We start from the raw sequence: 22,143 nt of genomic DNA on the forward strand, positions 1-22,143 counted from the left end.
AAGCTGTTCCATTCGCCCGGCTTCACTTCCATTCTCTACAACACGCACTTCTAACAACCTGAGACAAGAACCCGTTCTCCCTCGACCAGCTGTGCCGCTTGTTCCCGCGGGTCAAGCAGACACTCAGGTGGTGGACGTTATGGTCTTCCTTCACCAAGGAAAAAATCCTTTCTGCTGGTTCACTGACTGGTAGTCACCACCGATGCCAGTCTTCTCGACTGGGGAGCTCTTTCGTCACCACACGGCCCAAGGACGCTGGTCACCACGAGAGTCACGTCTAACAATCAACGTCCTGGAAATTCGAGCGATCCGATTGTCCTTGCGTTGGTTCCATCACCTCCTGGCGGGCAGTCCCATCCGCATACAATCAGACAGCACCACAGCCGTAGCATACATCAATCATTAAAGGGGCACCCGTAGCATGGCGGCAATGCACGAGGTAGAACACATCCTCCACTGGGCCAAAAAGAACCACTCGGTCATCTCAGCAGTTCACATCCTGGGCGTGGAAAACTGGGCAGCAGACTGTCTCAGCTGCCAGGGCCTCGCCTCAAGTGAGTGGGCACTTCATCCAGCGGTCTTCCAACACATCTGTCATCGTTGGGGGACTCGGGACGTAGACCTGATGGCTTCAAGATTAAACGCCAAGGTGCCCAAGTACATAGCTCGCTCCCGGGACCCAGAAGCCTTCGGGGCGGGCGCACTGGTCCTTCCGTGGCGTCTTCCACCTTCCGTATGTGTTCCCTCCACTTCCGTTGCTTACAAGGGACATCAGGAAGATCAAGGCGGAAGGGATCCCAGTGATCCTAATCGCCCTGGACTGGCCACGCCGGGCGTGGCATGCGGAGTTAGTGCAGCTCGTCGCCAATATTCCCTGGCGAATACCAAATCAACCAGACTTACTCGCCCAGGGACCGACTTTACCACCAGAACTCAGGGGGACTGTGTTTAACGACTTGGCCATTGAATCCTGCATCCTAACCCAAGCCGAGTTCTCCCAACAGGTAGTTTCCACTATGATAAACGCTCTAAAGCCTACATCGGTACGCATCTATCACCGCACCTGGAAGGCGTTTTTCGCTTGGTGCAGAAGCCGCGGGTGCCCTCATCTCATCTTTTCCATTCCCACCAGTTTGGAATTCCTTCAAACCGGCCTGGACTTGGGCCTAGCGCTTGGCTCCCTCAAGAGTCAGATATCCGACTTACCTGTTTTGTTCCAACGCAGGATCGCTTGCAAGCCGCAAGTGAAGACCTTCATTCAGGGAGCTGCCCATGTGGTACCTCCCTATAAAATGCCGTTAGAGGCCTGGGACCTTAACCTAGTCCTTGGTGCTCTACAAGAAATCTCTTTCGAACCCTTGCAGGACATCCCATTAACCCTTCTTTCATGGAAGGTCGCCTTTCTTGTCGCTGATGTCAATCAGGCGAGTTTTGGAGATGGCCGCTCTGTCTTGTTGAGCTCCTTTCCTAATTTTACACCAAGACAAGGTAGTTCTCAGGCTGTCTCCATCCTTCTTGCCAAAGGTGGTCTCCGCTTTTCACCTCAACGAGGACATTGTCCTACCATCCTTTTGTCCGGCACCAGTTCACCATATCGAGAAGGCTCTTCACACTCTGGATCTGGTGAGGGCCCTCCGAAGGTACGTCTCACGAACGGCGTCCTTCCGCAAGACGGACGCCTTATTCGTTCTCCCTGAACGTCACAAAAATTGACTCTCCGCCTCAAAAGTCCACAATAGCCAGGTGGATTTGTTCGGCCTTTTTCAGGAGTCCTACCGTATCAAGGGCAAGCCTATCCCAGCAGAGATTAAGGCACACTCCACTCGGTAGGTGCGTCTTGGGCCATTCGACACCAGGCATCGGAGGAGCAAATTTGCAAAGCTTCAACTTGGTCCAGCCTACATACATTCTCTAAACACTACAATATTCACACCCAGTCTTCCACAGATGCGGACCTGGGCAGACGAATCTTTCAGGCTGCAGTAGCTCATCTCTAGGCAGTTGGTACGTGGGGTATGATCTACTATACCGGTTCCCCACCCAGGGACTGCTTTAGGATGTGCCATGGTTCTGTGTCCCTTAATGAGGAAAAGGAGGAACAGGGATTTTTGTGTACTCTCCATAAAATCCCTTTTCTCCGAGCCACTCATTGGGGGGCACAGCACCCACCCTGTTCGCCTGACTGCTTTTGTTTGCGCTCTTAGTGTGACATGTTGTACCCTTCTTTAATGTTTATGATCTCCTACTGCTTTATCACTAAACTGGTTCAGCTAGAGCCAGTGTGAGAGTGTATACTGCAAAGGAGGAGCTAATCTCTTTTGTATTCACTTATTGACAGCCTCTGAGTGACAGCAACATACACCCATGGTGCTGTTCCCCCAAGGAGTGGCTCTGAGAAAAGGATATTACAGTGAGTACACAAAAATCCCTGTTTTTCGATCAGTGTAAGCAGACTGCTAATCACCTGATGAATTGGGGAAAACGCTCATTCTTTGAATATTGTCTGTTTTTTGTTTTTTTTCTTGGGTGAAATTATTTTTAAGCCTTTTGCAGCAGCTCAGTACTGTGCGAATAAGACAGTCTACAGAGACCAATAAGTGCACACAGCCTGAGTGACCTGTCTAAACTACCACCAGTCAGTTAATATAAAATCATCCGTAGGTCGATCACTCTTGCAGTCTTCTTGCCTGAACTCTGCTGTTATCCTAAATCAGCTTAGAAGATTGCTCAGGAGAGAATAGATATGGATTGCAGACCCTGCTTCCAGATGACCTCACTGAAGGAGTTAATGCAGTTAATGTCCACTACTTGGACAAACCCTTCTCATTTCCCATGTTTGGCCCCAATAAAATAACACTCGTACTCCTCTCCCGTTTCTGCAGTTTCGGGACTCGCAGTCCCAGCGCTCGCATGCTGTTATATATAACACATGAGCCCGGCGCCCAATCAGTGCTAGCATCTCTCTCCCCTCCTTCAGACTTATACAAAATCAAGAGGAAGTGAGCAACCAGCCGCAGCGCCCACTGCCTTTTGATTACTTATACGTCCAAATGAGAGGAGAGTGACGCTAGCGCTAATTGGACACTGGGCTCATGTGTCATAACAGCATGTGAGTGCTAGGACTGCGAATGCCGACACTGCTGGAACATCATGGGAGGGGAATGAGTGTTTTTTTATTTTATTGGGGACAAACATGAGAAGGGGTTGTGCTAATTCTGGAGAACTCATTTAAAAATAAAAATACTAACACTAAATATGTTCCTTCAAAGCAATGTTCTGTGTATGTTAAAAGTGTATTTGCATATTTGCAATATACATCCTTTGTACTGTTTTTTTCCCCCTTTTAATGTGTGTTGTAGATATAATATATACACACACACACACACACACTACAGACATCTTACAAAAAAAAAAAAATATGCAAGTGCTGGCTTGTTTTCCTCTGTTCCTCCTTTTTTCAGAATGTTTGTTGACCTTATTCATTCAGTGGTGTGCTGAAAGATATGCTTGTTGGCTTTGCTGCTCTGTCACAAAAATATATACATTAGGCTACGGCCACACTATCAGTATTTGTTCAGTATTTTTTCTCAGCATTTGTAAAGGTACTGTCACTTAGCGATGCACCAGTGATCCCGACCAGCGATATGACGCGGTCAGGATCGCTGGTACATCGCTAAGTGGTTGCTAGTGAGCTGCCACACAGGCAGATCTCACCAGCGACATAGCAGGGGTCGGGGGTCGCTACTTACCTGTCAGACGAGGCGATCCTGATGTCCTTCCGCCCACGTCCACGGTCCAGGCCGTTCTCGCGTGATCAGCGATAACCAGCGGGGGAGCGGTCGGAGGTAAGTATCAGACATAGCGATATCGCTAGCAATTTCGCTATGTCACTTAAACCAGTGACGTTATAGCGATATTGCTAGCGATATCGCTAAGTGTGACAGGCCCTTAAGCCAAAACCAGGAGAGGAACAATCGGATGACAAGGTATAATAAAAACAAGTGCACCAATTCTGCATGTTTGACCCACTCCGGGTTTTGGCTTACAAATACTGATGTGAAATACTGACTAAATAAATACTTATCTGTGGCCGTAGTCTTACAGTGATCTAACAGTGAAGAGGCCGATACTATATGGCAGTGTTCTTCAATTCTAGTCTTCAAGAGCCACCAACAAATCATGTTTTCAGGATTTCCTTCATATTGCACTGGTGATGGACTTTTCACCTGCGCAATATTAAGGAAATCCTAAAAACATGATTTGGTGGTGGCTCTTGAGCACTGAAGCTGGGAAACACTACTATATAGTAATGATGGGAGAAATTGAGGTATTTTTGGTAGCTGTAACAAGTAAGGGTGGAAACCTTGATAGCTAGTCTTCCCATCCCAGTTATACATGGGTGGGATCACTGAGGCTGTATGTCAGGGACTATTTTCTCTACAGGTTAGGGTTGGGAGATGAGGAACAGAAGCATATTACACTACACTTATGGGAGATGCAGCTGCTCTCTGGTCACATGGGACAAACTGCTACAGAATGTAAAGAGACCAAAATTGCAGAGGAATGAGTAAAGAGGCTAAAAGGATGAAAAGTACACTGAATTACCTCAAAGTGCTGTACATACTATTGTTTTTGGAATAGTGTTCCATACTTACGGTAGAAGCTATTTAAACCTCAGAGACAGGTTCCCTGTTTGGGATATCCCTTTGGATTATTACATCATCGCGATCGCACACGGGCTGTGCGTTGGCGATCACCGCTGTATGTCAACTGATTCTGACAGCTGACACCCAACACTAAGAGCTAGAAGCGGTCACACACCGCTCCTGGCATTTTAACCCTCTAAATGCTGTGATCGAACACAGAATTACGGGAGCTGGCTGAGAGATGACAACCCCTCTGCCCTTGGATTGGAGACTCTCTGGGGTACCGATCGTTGCCATGGTGACCAAATGTCGTCATGACGATGTCCGAGTCACCAGAGCTAGGAAAGTTGCTTGATCATGCGCAGTGCTTGATCAGCAACTTTCTCTGTCAGCGCAGAGCTGACAGTTGGTAAAACACATCCGCTGCTGCATCCAAATACTATACAAGCAATCGGCCTGCAAAAAATTATAGTCCCATAGTGAGACGAAGTAAAAAAGATCATAATTATTTTTTTTTAAAGTCTAAAATAATCAAAATATTGAATCCATAAATATTTGTATGAAAAAAAAACAATAAAAGTACACATTTGGTGTCACCGCGTCCACAACAACCCAACCTATAAAACTGTCCCACTACTTAACCCCTTTAGTGAACACCATAAAAAATAAAGCATTGTTTTTTGCCTTTTTTTTTCTTGGCATACCGCCAAAAAGTGAAATAAAACGTGATCAAAAAGACGGATATAAATAAGCATGGTACCACTGAAAACATCATCTTGTCTTGCAAAAAAACAAGCTGTCATACAGCTCCATCGGCGTAAAAAGCTATAGCTCTCAGAATAAAGCGATGCAAAAAATAGTGTAAAAGCGCCAAAACAAAAAAAAACATAAATGTGTGGTATCACTGTAATTGTACCACACACAGAACGGTTTAATACCCAAACCAAAAAATCCTGAATTGCTTGTTTCTGTTCATTCTGCCTCCCAAAAATATGAATAGAAAGTGATCAAAAAATGTTACGTGCCAAAAATGGTACAAATAAAAGTCAACTCGTCCTGCAAAAAACAAGCCCTCACATGACTCTGTGGGCCATAATATGGAAAAATATGGTGATGCAAAAACTATTTTTTTGCAATAAAAAGCGTCTTTTAGCGTGTGAGAGCAGCCAAAGATAAAGACCCAATATAAATCTGCTATGGCAGTAATCGCACCAATCCCAAGAATAAAATCGCCTAATCACTTATACTGCACAAGGAGCTGCAAAAACAATAAATAAAACCAATTGTTCACATGCCTGTTATTTGTTTTTTTTTGTTTTGTTTTTTTTTTATTCTGCTTCCCAAAGATCACAGTAATGCTAGGCGCACAGTAATCCTGCATTCTGCGCTGAGCGCTTCAATCTGGGTTTCCATGTAAATCTCTGAAATGAGTGATTCAGACGGAACTCTTGGAGGAAGATTCCCTATAATGAGTCAGATGGAGGCACTGTGGACGCTGTCTGATCTGTGATCCGGCAGTGTCCATCTTTTTAGGATTACATAAAAGTGCCGTCAGCCACAGTTTTGTGCACATCTGAAAATGCACCGCTGAACAGAAGCCAGAGTCTAGAGTAACTCTGCTGCCTCATTATAGTGAATTGATCACTCTGGGGTTTCATCTAAATTGCGTCACTCGGAGATTTAGATGGAAACACCAAAGTAAGTGGTCACTGTAGAGGGCCAGATAAATGTGATGCCAAACGTTATGTAAAATGTAGTACAAAGGCTCTGGAAAAGTGAAATGGCTCCTCGCCCACCAAAAGAAATTTGGCAACTTCTCTCCCAAATCCAAATACACCCCCCCCCTCCCTTCTGAGCCCCACAGTGTACCTAAACCGCATATAGCGTACACGTTTGACATTTCTGAAGCGATGAGATCCCGCCTAACTTGCAGGTACATGCCTCCAGAAGCCTGTACTGGTCACTAAAGCGTACTGGTCAATACAACAGCAATTTGCAATTTTCACTCTGCAACATTCATAGAATCGTAGAGTTGGAAGGGACCTCCTGGGCCATCTGGTCCAACCCCCTGCTCAAAGCAGGATTCGCTAAATCATCCCAGTCAGATGTCTGTCCAGCCTCTGTTTGAAGACTTCCATTGAAGGAGAACTCACCACTTCTCGTGGCAGCCTGTTCCACTCATTGATCACTCTAACTGTCAAAAAGTTTTTTCTAATATCTAATCTGTGTCTCCTCCCATTCAGTTTCATCCCATTGTTTCTAGACTTTCCTTGTGCAAATGAGAATAAAGTTGATCCTTCTACAATGTGACAGCCCTTTAGATATTTCATTGGTGCTAGTTTCTGGAAAATACCCATGGAGTCAAAATCGTCACTATACCTGAAGATAAATTCCCCAAGGGGTATAATTTCCAAATTGGGGTCACTTGGGGGATTCTGCTCGCTCTTCTAGCAATTGGAGGCTCTCTGTATAGTACCCAAACTGTTCTAGGAAAATCTCCACTCCAGGAGGCAAATAGTGCTCCATTCCTCCAGAGTCTCTCCGTATGGCTAAGTAATAGTGTAGAGCCACATATGACATATTGCCACGTTCAGTAGAAATTGTGGGACAAATTTTGGTGCCATTTTTACCCACTTGTGTGAAAATGTAAAATCTGGGGCTAAAACAAAATTTTAATGGTAAAAATTATTTTGTCTTCACTGCCCAGTGGTATAAAATTCTGTGACACACCCGTTATGTCAATATGATCACTGCACCCCTAGAATACCCCATTTTACAAACTATACCTCTTAATTAATTCACTTATGGGGGGTTTTTGCTGTGTTGGCACCTCATGGACTCTCCCAGTGGGTCATGGCACCTGCAAACCATAACTGTAAAATTCTGAGCTTTGCACTGTGCCTGATAAATATTTCCCTATTACATGTAGAGTATTGGCGCATTCAGGAAAAAATGGACCTCAGTTTATTGTAAAAAAAAATACTTCCAATTAGCCCTTAGAAAAATTAAAAATGCAGGGCTAAAACAACATTTTAGTGGTAAGGTAATTTATTCTTTCTTCACCGCTAAGTGGTATAAATTTCTGTGAGGCACATGTGGTGTCAATATGATCATTGCACCCCTAGATGAATTCATTGGGGCGTATACTTGTAAAATGAGTTCACATATAGGGATTTTCTGTTCTTGCACCTCAGGAGCTCTGCCAGTGTGACATGACACCCTGTGAAACCATTCCAGCAAAATCTGAACTCCAGTATGGTGCCTCTTCCCTTCTGAGCTTTGCGCTGTGCCTCAAAGGTAGTATTCCCCCACATATGGAGTGTCTGCGTACTCGAGAGAAATTGCACAACAAATTGTATGGTGCAGTTTCTCCTGTTACCCTTATGAAAATGCAACATTTTGGGCTAAAACATATATTTGTGGCGAAAATGTGATTTATTTTCCACTTGTCAATGTTATAAGCTTCTGTGAAGCACCTGAGCGTTCATTGTGCTCACCACACCTCTACATCAGTTCCCAGAGGGATCTACTTTCCAAAATGGTGTCTCGTGGGGAATTTTCACTGTTTAAGGCACATCAGAAGCTCTCCAAACGTGACATGTTATCCGTCAATTATTCCAGCAAATTTTGCTTTCAAAAAGTCAAATTGCATTCCCTCCCTTCTAAGCTCTGCTGTGTGCCCAAACAGTGGTTTTCTGCCTCATTTTGGGTATCTGCATGCTCTGGAGAGATTACCCAACAAATTTTGATTTCCAGTTTTTTTTGGTTACCCTTGTCAAACTAAAAAAAAATTGTATCAGAAGTAATTTTTTTGTGAAAAAATTAAATGTTCATTTTTTTTTTTCCACATTCCAAAAATTCCTGTGAAGCACCTGAAGGGTTAATAAACTTAATGAAAGTGGTTTTGAGCACCTTGAGGTGTGCTGTTTTTAGAATGGTGCCCCTTTTGGGTATCTTCTATCATATAGGCCGATCAAAGTGACTTCAAATATGATGTGGTCTTCCCCCCCCAAAAAAAAAAAAAAAAATTTGTTGGAAAAATGAAAACTTTTAACCCTTATTACTCCCTAACAAAAAAAAAATTGGTTCTAAAATTGTGCTGATGTAAAGTAGACGTGAGGGAAATTTTATTACCTATTTTGTGTGACCTATATTATCTCTGATTTAAGGGCATGAAAATTAAAAGTTGGAAAAATTTAAAGTTTTCACCAAATTTGCGTTTTTTTTCCATTCTACATGACGGCACCACGAGAGAGGGGATCCGCCCCACGAGGACAGGAAACCTTCAAGATAAAAGGGGCGGCTCCTCTCTCCGCATCAGTTGGTTTCCTGTCCTCGACGGGGAACCCTCAAGATGAAAGCCTCTTGAAGATTTTGAAGAAAGAAGAGGATGCCTGGACCCGGGTCGGGTGATTAATGGCAGGCATGGATTTGCTACACCCGACGCCGGGTACCGGTAGTCGCCTCGGGGGCCATATATGCCTATGTCCCCCCTGAGCGAAGGCATGGCCACAGCCGGTAGGGCAGATGTCCAGGCGAAGCGGGGTACCTTGGCGGTGGACCCTCCAAGATGACAGCACACAAAGAAGGTCCAGGGAGGCCACTTGCAGTGTTCCCTCCCTGTCGACATACAGTGGCCATGCAGCCCAGGAGACACATCGGTGCCCGGGCAGAGAAAAAGGCTCCTCGGAGGCCACAGACAGTGTACCCTCCCTGTTGAAGACCAGACACCGGACCCCGCAGCGAAAAGGAAAGGTATACCTGCAGTCAGTGGTGGCCAGGCCATCGGGCAGGTAAGGGGTGTCTGGGGGCCCCGAAGCAAGTAGGGCCCAGGCGCTCACCCGGCCCAGGTTCGTATGGCCGCATCGGGAGGCGCGCGCGTTGGGAGCGCGCATGACGGCCGATGAACCGGAAGTGGTTGCGTGCGACCCGGAAGTAGAGCGACGCCGCGGGGCCTGCGAGAGGCAGAAGGTGTGCACGGTCCCGGGGGGGCACGCAGAGGCATGGGGCACGCACGTGCGCGCGCGCGTCCACACACACTAGCGGGGCAGGTGCGGGACCAGGTGGTCCAAAAAAAAAAAAAAGAGGTGCTATTTAAGATCGCCAGAAAAGGCGAGCAGGCGTCACAGCACCAATTTTGAGTTGGAGGTGACTACTCGCAGCCATAGGCAGCATAATGGAGAGCCCTTCGCCAGAGCATGTGCAACCGCGCCAGGAAGCAAAGGAGAGGCGGTCGTGCTCAGAGGAGAAAGCAAAGACACGCCGCAGCAGTAGTGTGAGCCACTCGGGCAGCGCACGGGCGGATCGTCACCGCAGGAAAGAGGGGTCCATAGTCTCGTTGGGAGACAGTGAAAGGACCAGTCAGCCTCCAGATCCGGTACCCGTTCTGTGAAGCGCCCGAGTGGTGAGTGAACTTCGAGAAAGTCCAGTAATCTAATGTCTGTTCTCTTTCTCTTTTCTCCTCTCTTCCCTCTCCTCCTCCTCTTACATACATTGGCGGGGTGGAGTATAGGAGGTCCCTAAGAAATGTAGAGGAAAGTCTAAAAATAAAGAGTGTGCTTTATGTAAAAGTCCCGTAGAAGCAGCCTGGAACAAAAAGTTATGCCAGGAGTGCATTAACAAGACCATAGCGGAGGAGACACCCTCATTTTCGGATAGTCTGAGGTCCATAATTCAGACAGAAGTTTCCAAGTCAGTAAGAGCATTATAATCTGTAGATACAGAGAGGAAAACTAGGAGATCAAGCCCCTCACGGGTCTCTCAACAAGACTCTACAGGGTCAGAGGACGACTCAAATAAGACGCAGTATTCAGGAAGTAGCTCGGACGGGGAAGATACGTTCCCAGTAGAAACTACGGATGAACTCATTAAAGCAGTTAGATCTACCATGGGGCTAGTAGAAGAGCGAGCAAAAAAGACAGCCCAAGAACTCATGTTCAGTGGACTGCAAAAGAAAAAACGTAAGACCTTCCCTGTTAATGAGCAACTGAAAGCACTCATAAAACGCGAATGGGAAAAACCAGAAAGGAAGTCCCAGATAACGAATTCCCTGAAGAGGAGATAGCCCTTTGAGGAAGAGGCATCCTCATCCTGGGATAGGGCCCCCAAAATTGATGTAGCGATATCAAAGGTCGCCAGAAAATCTTCCCTACCCTTTGAGGACCTGGGGTTTCTAAAAGAACCGCTGGACCGGAAGGCGGACAATTGCCTTAAGGCAGCCTGGGAAACCTCGGCTGGGGTACTAAGACCCGCCATCGCAGCCACTTGTGTGGCTAGGTCCCTGAAGATATGGACAGACAACTTGGAGGATCAATTAGAACAAGGAGTTCCCAGAGAGACGATTCTGGAAGCATTACCGGCTATTAGAGCGGCGGCAAACTTTCTCGCAGAGGCGTCAGCAGATTCGGCCAGGCTAGCGTCAAAGTCAGCAGCCTTAACCAATGTAGGACGGCGTGCGGTATGGCTCAAATGCTGGCCGGGGGACACTCAGGCAAAAATGAAACTTTGCTCTCTACCATGTGAAGGAAATTTCTTATTCGGTCCGGCATTGGATGAAGTGTTGGAAAAAGCGAGTGATACAAAAAAGAATTTTCCGAAACAACCATTTCAAGCCTTTCGGCGCTCCTTTCAGAGGGGCCGAAAATTCAGAAGACAACAATTTAAAGATCGTGACAAACAATTCTGATAGACGATACAGAGGAGGGAGAGGCTTCTATTTCAGTAAGCCCCCAAGAGAAGCCAAAAAACCCGCCCAGTGACGGTCCTTCTCAGGTGGGGGGAAGGCTCTCACTTCCTCCCAGCCTGGGAAAGGATCTCATCCAGCACCTGTATCCGACAGATAGTAGGGTCAGGTCTGGAGTTAAAATTCCACCACTGGCCACCACAAAAATTCATTCAAACTCCGGTACAATCATCTCAAGAAAGACAAAAGAGTTTGGAAGAGGAGGTATCACTTATACAAAAACTCGTACTGGAAGAAGTTCCAGAAAAAGAAAAGAAGGAAGGCTTTTACTCCCCCCTATTTCTGATAAAGAAACCAGACGATTCCTGGAGGGCGATTATAAATCTGAAAGGCCTCAACAAGTATCTAGTAGTCCCATCATTCAAGATGGAGATGATAAGATCTACAGTGAAACTCCTCCTCCCTCGGTGTTACATGTCGGTCCTGGATCTCAAGGATGCTTACTATCATGTCCCGATCCGGCAGCAAGACCGCAAATATCTCAGGGTGGCAGTCCAGATAAAATCTCAGTGGCATCACTTTCAGTACCAGGCTCTGCCCTTTGGGGTAGCAACAGCCCCCCGGGTCTTCACGAAATTAATTGCGGAGGTCACGGCACATCTCAGAGAAAAAGATGCTCTAGTAATACCATATCTGGACGACTTCTTGATAGTGGGGAAAGATTTCTCTCACTGTCAGGAACAAGTCAAGATAGTGATAGAGACTCTTCAGACTCTGGGTTGGCAACTGAACCTCAAAAAATCCAGGTTGGAGCCAACAATGGTCCAGAATTTTTTGGGCCTAACAATAGACTCGGTAATACAGGAATGTCGCCTCCCAAAGGAGAAAGAAGAGAAAATCAAAAATCTAATCAGGACAACATTAGGAAAGCCAACAATGACTCTGAGGAAAGCCATGTCAGTGTTGGGGTCCCTAACCTCCTGCATACCAGCGGTAAAATGGGCTCAATTTCACACAAGGGAACTTCAGTGGTGTGTGTTACAAAGTGATCTGACGCTTCAAGGGCAGTTAGAACAGAAGCTCACCATCCCAGATCCTGTACTCCAGTCACTAAGATGGTGGTTACAGATAGAGTCCTCTCCGAGGGGTGTACCCTGGACATATACAGCCTCCAGAGTAGTCACGACAGATGCCAGTCCCTGGGGCTGGGGAGCCCATCTAGACACCCTATGGCTCCAAGATCCTTGGGCTCAGGAGGAAAAAGATCTATCCTCAAACGAGTGGGAGCTACTAGCCATCGAAAGAGCGCTGGAAGGATTGCTGACGCACCTGAGAGGACAACATGTGAAAGTCCTATCGGACAATCGTACAGCAGTTGCATACGTGAACCATCAGGGGGGCACCCGTTCTCGGGCATTAATGGAAATAGCAAGAAGAATCCTGACTCTGGCGGAACATCAGTTTCTCTCATTATCGGCCCTGCATATCCGAGGCGTGGACAACCTGAAGGCGGACTTTCTGAGCAGAAACCGCTTAAAGCAAGGCGAATGGTGCCTAAAAGAGTCCATTTTTCAACAAATTGTGCAGAGGTGGGGAAAACCCATAATAGATCTCTTCGCCTCAAAAACCAACAGAAAAGTTCAAAAATTCTGCTCCCTAAGGCCAGCAGACATGCCACTGGCGGTAGACGCCTTCAGGATAAAATGGTCATCAGGTCTCCTGTACGCCTTCCCTCCGATATGCCTCATTCCATTAGTCCTGAAGAAGATCAGGGAGGACCAAGCCAGAGTAATTATGATAGCTCCCTTTTGGCCAAAAAGGCCGTGGTTCTATTGGCTAAGAGTGATGTCAGTGACAGACCCATGGGTGCTCCCAGAGGACCACGACCTCCTAACACAGGGTCCCTTCAATCACCCTCCGAATTCCAGGCTGCATTTGACAGCCTGGAATTTGAAAGGTCACTGTTAGAGAAGAAAGGTTTTTCAGCAAGGTTGATTGCCACCCTAATCAGTAGCAGAAAGCCAGTGACTACAAAAATATACGGGAGAATATGGAGAAAATTTTTGTCCACCTCAGGCCCAATACAGGAGGGGGAAGTACCTGTGAGGGCAGTGCTAGAGTTTCTACAAAGGGGTTTAGACTTGGGTTTAGCGGTCAGCACCCTGAAAGTACACGTCTCAGCCCTGGCAGCATTATTCAACTATGACCTGGCAAACGATAGATGGGTCGCCAGATTTATCCGGGCCTGTACTAGAGCTGACTCTGTCCCATCTCCTAAACCTCCTCCCTGGGATCTAAATTTAGTCCTATCATCTCTAACGGAAAGCCCATTTGAACCAATAAACGCAACATCAGATAAAGTGTTAACGTTAAAAACAGCCTTGTTAGTGGCACTCACATCGGCACGTAGGGTTGGGGACTTACACGCACTATCAGCAGACCCGCCATACACTCAGGTTATGGACGATAGAGTCGTGTTAAGATTAGATCCAGCATACCTCCCTAAGGTAGTGTCGAAATTCCACAGAGCTCAGGAAATAATCTTGCCATCCTTTTGTCCTAACCCCGGTAACAAAAAGGAAGAGAGATTACATTGCTTAGACGTTAGGAGATGTATCCTACAGTATTTAGAGGTGACAAAACCATGAAGGAAACAGAGGGCCTTATTTGTCTCATATCAGGGGGCAAGGAAAGGCCTTAAAGCCTCTAAGCAAACTATAGCTAGATGGGTGAGAAAGGCCATCATACTAGCATATAGTAGTGCAGGCAGGGCTATTCCAGAGGGCCTAAAAGCCCACTCCACGAGGGCCATGGCAACGTCCTGGGCGGAGAGAGCGGACGCCTCCATCGACCAAATCTGTAAGGCGGCCACTTGGTCCTCTCCATCTACCTTTTTCAGACATTACAGATTAGACCTATCTGCTGCCTCTGATCTCACATTTGGGAGAAGAGTGTTACAGGCAGTGATCCCCCCCTAAAGAGAATACAAATCTCTGTAACTCTCTCGTGGTGCCGTCATGTAGAATGGAAAAACACGGGTATTACATACCTGGTAATGTGTTTTTTCATGACACATGACGGCACCCTTATATTCCCGCCCTATTTGATCACGTCATTAGTTGGGTGTTTTGTTAGTATTATACACTCCCTTGGTGTTGGAAATTTAGCAGTATAAAATATGTATTATTTATGTGTCCACTAACCTGCGGAGTTCCTCTCGTGCTCTGTAAAACAACTGATGCGGAGAGAGGAGCCGCCCCTTTTATCTTGAAGGTTTCCTGTCCTTGTGGGGCGGATCCCCTCTCTCGTGGTGCCGTCATGTGTCATGAAAAAACACATTACCAGGTATGTAATACCCGTGTTTCACAAATAAGTCTTATCGAAAAAATGTTACCACTATCATGAAGTACAACATGTCACTCAAAAAGATTCTCCGAATCAGTGGGATTTGTTGAAGCGTTCCAGATTTATTACCTCATAAAGTGACTTTTGTCAGAATTGTAAAAATTGGCCTGGTCCTTAATATGCAAACCTCCTTTTTTACGAGTAAAAGGGTTAAAGATTGTGATTCACATAAAGCCATATTGTCTGGAGCTTTAATGTCATCTTACAATAGGTTCAGATCTGTCTTGGCTACGGTAATTCTTTTTTTTTTTTTTTTCCCCAGGAAAGAGCCAAGCAAGTTAGATAATGATGTGCTATCAGCTATACAAAATGTGGAAATTGATGCACAGAAATTCCCCAGTATCTCCAAATGGATGAAATCAGTATTGTATTACTCAAATTCAGAACGACAAAGGTATTGGCTTGCAGTATAAGTTTTGTGATCATGAAAATAACTTTGCTTTGCGTTTCTTTCTCTGATCTGTCTATTCTGTTTTCTAGTTGGCCAAGCCCAGCAGTTATGACTGGAAGGAACCGATCTAATGTTTTTGGTGGCAACTCCCCTGGGGGAAGTGGATTTTCCACTCCTGGAAGGAGCAGTCCCATTTTGGGGAGCCCAGGCAAATACATGAACACACCCGATTATTGCAGTCCAGGGAGGTATAGCCCAGCATATGCCAGTCACATACAACTTTTACGTTTAAGGCATTTTTCTGACCACTCAAGCCTTTGAAGATGTTTCTTACTTTCTGCCATGGCCAGCTCACAGAGTGAAGAGTTGTCCAATATGGTTGATACAGCAAATTGAATCAAGAAACGAACTCTGACAGTCGCGTGTGTAACTGTATAAAAGTGTTCTGTGTCAACACTTGCTTAAGGTTTTGTATTCCAACTATCTATTTAACTTTAGAAGATGGAAGTACTAGATCACGGTGTCTGTAACCTTTATGTGAACCTTCAATGTTTTAAATAAAATTGAGCAAACAAACTGTAGTAGTCACAGTCAGGAAATTTGCCAATGAATCTCATCGGCAGTACATCTGTAATATGGTTTTATAAACTTTGTCACCTAGCACTCAGCAATAAATAGTAGTGTCTGACGTGTGTAGGGCTCTCCAAAGTTCACCCTATTGGAGCCTTAAGTCTGGCACTGATGCAATGTTTTAAGCCCCACACTTCTACTTCATGTCAAGAGAAGACTTCGTAAAGTTATATGGTTTAGTGGCCTTTCTATGTTTTTAAATGCTATGTTGTAGTTTAACTTTTAGCCTGTTAAAGCAATTAAATAGCATAAATATTCAAGGATAAAGACAGTGTTTTAAGCTATTGGTTTAATATTGAACATGGAATAACTAGTATTGATAAAAGGTTTGGGTGCAATTTCTTCTGTCTAGGCAATATAACAGAATAAAAAGTTATCCATGTACAGAAAATGTTGATGTCTTAGTTTGTATAAAAGGAAAAAAAAATGTATTTTTGTAATCTTAGTAAATCTCCCTTGTTTTTGTTTTTTTTGTCACTTTTTTGGTTGCCTAGAAGAGGCTGTTCAATGTTTTTAATACTGCATGATAAAGTCCGTACATATGTTAAATACACGACATGCATTCTGAAAGATGGTGAGGTACTATCAGTGCACTGCTGGGTAAGACATTTCTAACAGTCTGGTAGAAAGACCGGTTTCACACATCTGACATCCACTGTCCATAATTGGCTGTTGTGTTTTCCAAACGCCAGTCCTCATGACACCCCAACAGATAATGTTTTCAAGATTTCCTTAGTATTATACAGGTGATGAATATACACTGCTCAAAAAAAATAAAAGGAACACTTAAACAACAGAATATAACTCCAAGTAAATCAAACTGTCCACTTAGGAAGCAACACTGATTGACAATCAATTTCACATGCTGTTGTGCAAATGGAATTGACAACAGATGGAAATTATTGGCAATTATCAAGACACACTCAATAAAGGAGTGGTTCTGCAGGTGGGGACCACAGACCACATCTCAGTACCAATGCTTTCTGGCTGATGTTTTGGTCACTTTTGAATGTTGGTTGTGCTTTCACACTTGTGGTAGCATGAGATGGACTCTACAACCCACACAAGTTGCTCAGGTAGTGCAGCTAATCCAGGATGGCACACGAGCTGTGGCAAGAAGGTTTTCTTTGTCTGTCAGCGTAGTGTTCAGAGGCTGGAGGCACTACCTGGAGACAGGCCAGTACACCAGGAGACGTGGAAGGGGCTGTAGGAGGGCCACAACCCAGCAGCAGGACCGCTACCTCCGCCTTTGTGCAAGGAGGAACAGGAGGAGCACTGCCAGAGCCCTGCAAAATGACCTCCAGCAGGCCACAAATGTGCATGTGTCTGCACAAACTGTTAGAAACTGACTCCATGAGGATGGTCTGAGTGCCCGACGTCCACAGATGGGGGTTGTGCTCACAGCCCAACACCGTGTAGGACGCTTGCCATTTGCCACAGAACACCAGGAGTGGGAAATTCACCACTCGCGGCCTGTGCTCTTCCCAGATGAAAGCAAGTTCACACTGAGCGCATGTGACAGTCTGGAGACGCTGTGGAGAGCGATCTGCTGCCTGCAACATCCTTCAGCATGACCAGTTTGGCAGTGGGTCAGTAATGGTGTGGGGTGGCATTTTTTGGAGGGCTGCACAGCCCTCCATGGGCTTGCCAGAGGTAGACTGACTGCCACAAGGTACCGAGATGAGATCCTCAGACCCCTTGTGAGACCATATGCTGGTGCGCTTGGCCATGGGTTCCTCCTAATGCAGGACAATGCCAGAACTCTTGTGGCTGGAGTGTTTCAGCAGTTTCTGCAAGATGAAGGCATTGAAGCTATGGACTGGCCCGCCCGTTCCCCAGACCTGAATCCGATTGAGTACATCTGGGACATCATGTCTCGCTCCATCCACCAATGTCACATTGCACCACAGACCGTCCAGGAGTTGGCGGAAGCTTTAGTTCAGGTCTGGGAGGAGATCCCTCAGGAGACCATCCGCCGCCTCATTAGGAGCATGCCCAGGCACGTGTAGGCCACACACTACTGAGCATCTTTTCCTTGTCATGAGGCATTTCCACTGAAATTGGATCAGCCTGTAATTTGATTTTACACTTTGATTTTGAGTATCATTCCAAATCCAGACCTCCATCGGATATTCATTTTGATTTGCATTGATAATTGTTTTATTGTTCTGAACACATTCCACTATGCAATGAATAAAAATTTGCAGCTGGAATATTTCTTTCAGAGATATCTAGGATGTGGTATTTTAGTGTTCACTTTATTTTTTTGAGCAGTGTATTATCAAGGCATCAGAAACTGGCACTGGTTCTTTCACCTGTGCAATACTAATGAGAACTTGAAAACCTGATCTGTTGTAGGGTCTGGAGGACGGAAGTTGGAGAAACTCGGATGCAGAGTATCTGAATGTACCATGACTTTAGGCTTTCATTTTTGTATCCTGAAGATGAGTGGACCAATGCCAATGGTTTTGTTTGTTTGTTTTTTTTATAACAAACAACTTTCAGTCCATGTGTAAATATCCTTTCTGTGATAGAGTTAAAACAAAACTTGTCCACTACTTTGACAACTTCTCATAACCCATGCTTGACCCTGATAAAATAAAAAAAAATCTTATACTTTCCTGTGCTGGCGCCGTTCCTGCGGTGTCGGCACTCGCTCTCCCTGGGGCTCCCATGCTGTTGTTGTGACACATGACCCCGGCGCCCCAATCAGTGCAGGTGTCACTGTCTCCGCCTCCTGTCGAACATGAAGAGGAAGTGAGAGAGCAGCTACAGCCCAGACTTCCTATTCGTGTTCGATTTACCTGAAGGAGGGGACAGTTACTCCGGCACTGATTGGGCGCTGGGCTCACATGTCACAACAACCGAACGAGGGCTCCGGGACTGTAAGTGCTGATATCACTGGAACAGTGCTGGCACAGGAGATGAGTAAAGGTTTTTTTTTATCATGGCCAATCGTTTAGATCAAGAAGGGGTTGTCTTACTAATGGACAACCCCTTTAATATTAAGATGCAATGTTTTACTGATTTTGTTAAAGGGAACCTGTCAATTAAAAATGGGAACTCAGACTTTTTTTTTTGCTGTTGCCGTTATTCAGTGAATAACAGCGATTGCAACACTGGGGTCGGTAAAAACAGACCCAAATTATGTTCTCTGGGGTCTCGGGTACCCCTGATAGCCAAGGAGAAAACACCTTGTGCACAACTGTAGTGGTGTCGAGGTATGTTCCCAAACCATATATAATAAAATGAAAACCTGGCACTCAACTTAGTGCTTTGTGGAACAAGTGGTGGAAATCTGCGTCCAGGAGGACCAGGCTCGCGCTCTCTCTGCCATATGTTAAGATCCATCTGCTTCTGAGCAATACATGAACTATTGGCTGCACAGGGACATTTACAAGACGCCCTCCATTAACTATACTTAATATACAGCATGTAACTGATGAAGGTCTATATTGACCGAAACGCTTTCTGGTACTACAATAAATTGTTCCACAAAGCACTAAGTTGAGTGCCAGATTTTTATTTTATTATACCCCTGGTAGCCAAGACCCCAGAGAAATTCCGACTCTGGGAGGCGCTATACACTTGTTTCTCAGCGCTGTTAAAAAGCGGCGCTGAGGCATAAGTACCCTTAACTGCCGCCGTTAAGAGACGTATCACGGTCATTGAGGGGTTAAACTTACCAATGTTTGTTTTGTTTTTTTCCCCACATCAATTTAAAAAAAAAATTGTTTTTGTTCTGGAAAGAGATGGACATCACCTATCGTAATCGATAGATCCTGTGTTATCAGATAGGTAATGAGGCTTCATCTATCACCATAAGAGCAGGCTCAAATGGCAAAACATTAGATCACATCCAGACCAACTGTTTTTTTTTTTGTTTTTTTTCAATCCTCTCATCTGTGAGAATTAGATGACAACACTATGTTCAAACACTGGCATAATCGCACCAATTCTCAGAGGAGAGAATATATACTCATGTGAATCTGTCCTAATACTGCCCATTCATAGGGAGTTTTATGCAAGACTATCAGCAAGGCAGGGCCAGTGTGAAAATTGCAAGATTGCTATGTTTAAATCAGGTTCTTTTGTTACTGTTGAAGCATATTGTTTTTTCATCATGCATTTAAAGATAGTTTGACAAATCGGTTGATCCACAACTTGCACAATGATTCCAGAAGCACATTCTTATGGTTGATCATAGCTTTTGTTTCATTGTAATTAAGTTTAATTCCAAAACCTTCTACCTTCATGTACTTTACTGTGGAGGAGTATGTACAACCACATGCATATCCTTTTCCTGTAATGGCAACCATGGTCATTTTGGTAAAAAAACAAAAGTTATTTGGCAAAGGATTGTCAAGATGTATTATCTTGGAGAGATGCAGCATTGATTCCCGGGAGGTGATATGTACAAGCTCCATTAAGTAGAATAGGATGTATGCATGGTATTTGCAGTACATCATACGTATAGTCCCTTTAACAGAGGCAGATGACATTCATTTAAATGGCTGTATTGACAGAGTGTAATAAATGTTCCATGAAGGAAAAATGAAGCACACGTCGAAGGAAAGGTTTACAATCTACTCAGATAAAACTAATAAATGAAAAGTATACATCTGTTTTGATGTGAAGGTGGTAAATGTATGTTTCTTACACTACAGGCTTTACTGGTGACCACCGAAAGCCTATGCTTGAAGGGAATCCCATTAGTCTTCCAGATGCACAATCTGCATCAAATGCATTTAAGTAGTACTTGCTGCTTTTCTAGAAAATGGAGTCAGATTATTCTGTTAATGGATCATAGTCTGCCATAATTTTAGCTGGAAGATAACTTGCATCTAATTGATGTGCGTATTCACTTTTTTGATTTTCATCACGTTATAATTTTGTGTATGTATACCTTGGTGTCAACAGACTGTCAGATTCAGTATGTATTTTCAGCTATTTGTCAAATATTTTTGGTTCCCTTAAAAAGAAAATATGCCCGTTAATAAAAATGCAAACATTTGTCACCGACTTTGGATATGTATTTATTTCCAACTTATGAGATTTCCATGTTTTAGGTTACTTTTTATATTTTCATGGATTGGACTATTATGGACGTGGCTCTTGCAGAATGACTCGCCGGAGCTTGCGCAGAAGATCAATGCACACTGCCCATAGAAGGGGCAGACAGGGTTCGCGTAACCGCGTGTGTGCATGGAGCATGTGCGGAATTACAGTGCTGAAGAGGTCAGTGTCACGTTGATGTGAAGGGGGGTACCATGATGAAGAAGTCAGGAGGCAGCGATTTCTTCCAGGCACCGCACATCACAGAGACTGGAAGAAATCATTACCATAAAACTTTATAAATGAATTTCTCAAGATCTACAGAACAGCTGTAACGAATGGAAGCGGAGGCAGAGATGGTGAAGTTCACATTCGTTTTTATTTTTTAAGTGGAACCTCGGGACCACGGTCTGGGAGGCTCCGAAGGGGGCGTGACTAGTGAGCCCCAGGCACCCGTAGTAAAGCCCCTCAGGCAGGGCCAGAATGAAATGCCCGGAGGACACAAGTGCTACCTCCAGTTAGACCCCGAACACGTGGCAGCTGTCCCAGCGGGACCAAAAGGGATAACAAAAGTTACAGCAGAGTCCGTAATGCGCTGGGTACTGGATCCGGTTAGTTGGTAAGGAGTCAGTTCCAGTGACCTTCACACAGTCCTTGGACTCGGATGGCTGTAGGCAGAACGGGATGGCTTAGGCCCAGATGGTTGCTGATATAACCAGGTAACACAGGATACTGATATGCTGGGGAAACAGCATTAGACAATGCACAGAGACTGCAGATGCAGCGCAGACAGGTTAGCATGAGAACCGGATGTAGCAATGATAGATACTCGCTGCTCCGGCGCTCTCCAGAGGCCAGAAATAGCAGCCAGTGAGGTGCCATTGGTTAATTGTATTTTTTTGAATAATGCGCGCCGCCCCTTTAAGAAGGCAAGAGAGTGGGTGTGCCCTAATAGTCTTAGCTACAGATCTCCTCACAGGGTGCCAGGAGGAGGAGGCAGGAGAGGGAGGACAGAACGCTGAGCAGCAGCCTGAGAGGCTCGAGGTGAGTGCCCAGAATGGAAAGCAGCGGCAGGCCTGGATGCAGCGCCAGGACAGGGACCGGGTGTAACAGTATCCCCCTCTTTACACCCCCTCTTCTTCAAGCCTGCGTAGAACCGTTTAAGGAGGAGAGCCTGGATGTTCTCCCTAGGCTCCCAAGATCTCAGGACCAAAACCCTTCCAGTCCACCAGGTAGTAGGTCTTACCCCTTACTTTTTTTGCAGCCAGGATATGTTTTACCTCAAAAACATCATCCTCCGAGACAGGGTCAGGAGTGGTACCCAGATCCTTAAA

General features: G+C 45.2%; 1 protein-coding gene across 4 annotated transcripts in view; it reads left to right on the plus strand.

Moving 5' to 3' along the window:
* Positions 1 to 20,776, plus strand: part of ANKLE2 (ankyrin repeat and LEM domain containing 2) — a 155,190-nt gene extending 134,414 nt beyond the window's left edge. For all 4 annotated transcript variants that reach the window (XM_073559035.1, XM_073559034.1, XM_073559033.1 and 1 more), the window contains 2 exons: positions 14,996 to 15,127; positions 15,214 to 20,776. In XM_073559035.1, the coding sequence (XP_073415136.1) occupies positions 14,996 to 15,127; positions 15,214 to 15,445 (364 nt within the window). In that variant the 3' untranslated portion in view covers positions 15,446 to 20,776. The remainder of the gene's footprint in view (positions 1 to 14,995; positions 15,128 to 15,213) is intronic.
* Positions 20,777 to 22,143: the final 1,367 nt, after the last annotated feature.

The sequence above is a fragment of the Dendrobates tinctorius genome, unplaced genomic scaffold (genome assembly GCF_039654945.1).
Source record: "Dendrobates tinctorius isolate UK_male_01 unplaced genomic scaffold, ASM3965494v1 ptg000265l, whole genome shotgun sequence".
NCBI lineage: Eukaryota > Metazoa > Chordata > Amphibia > Anura > Dendrobatidae > Dendrobates > Dendrobates tinctorius.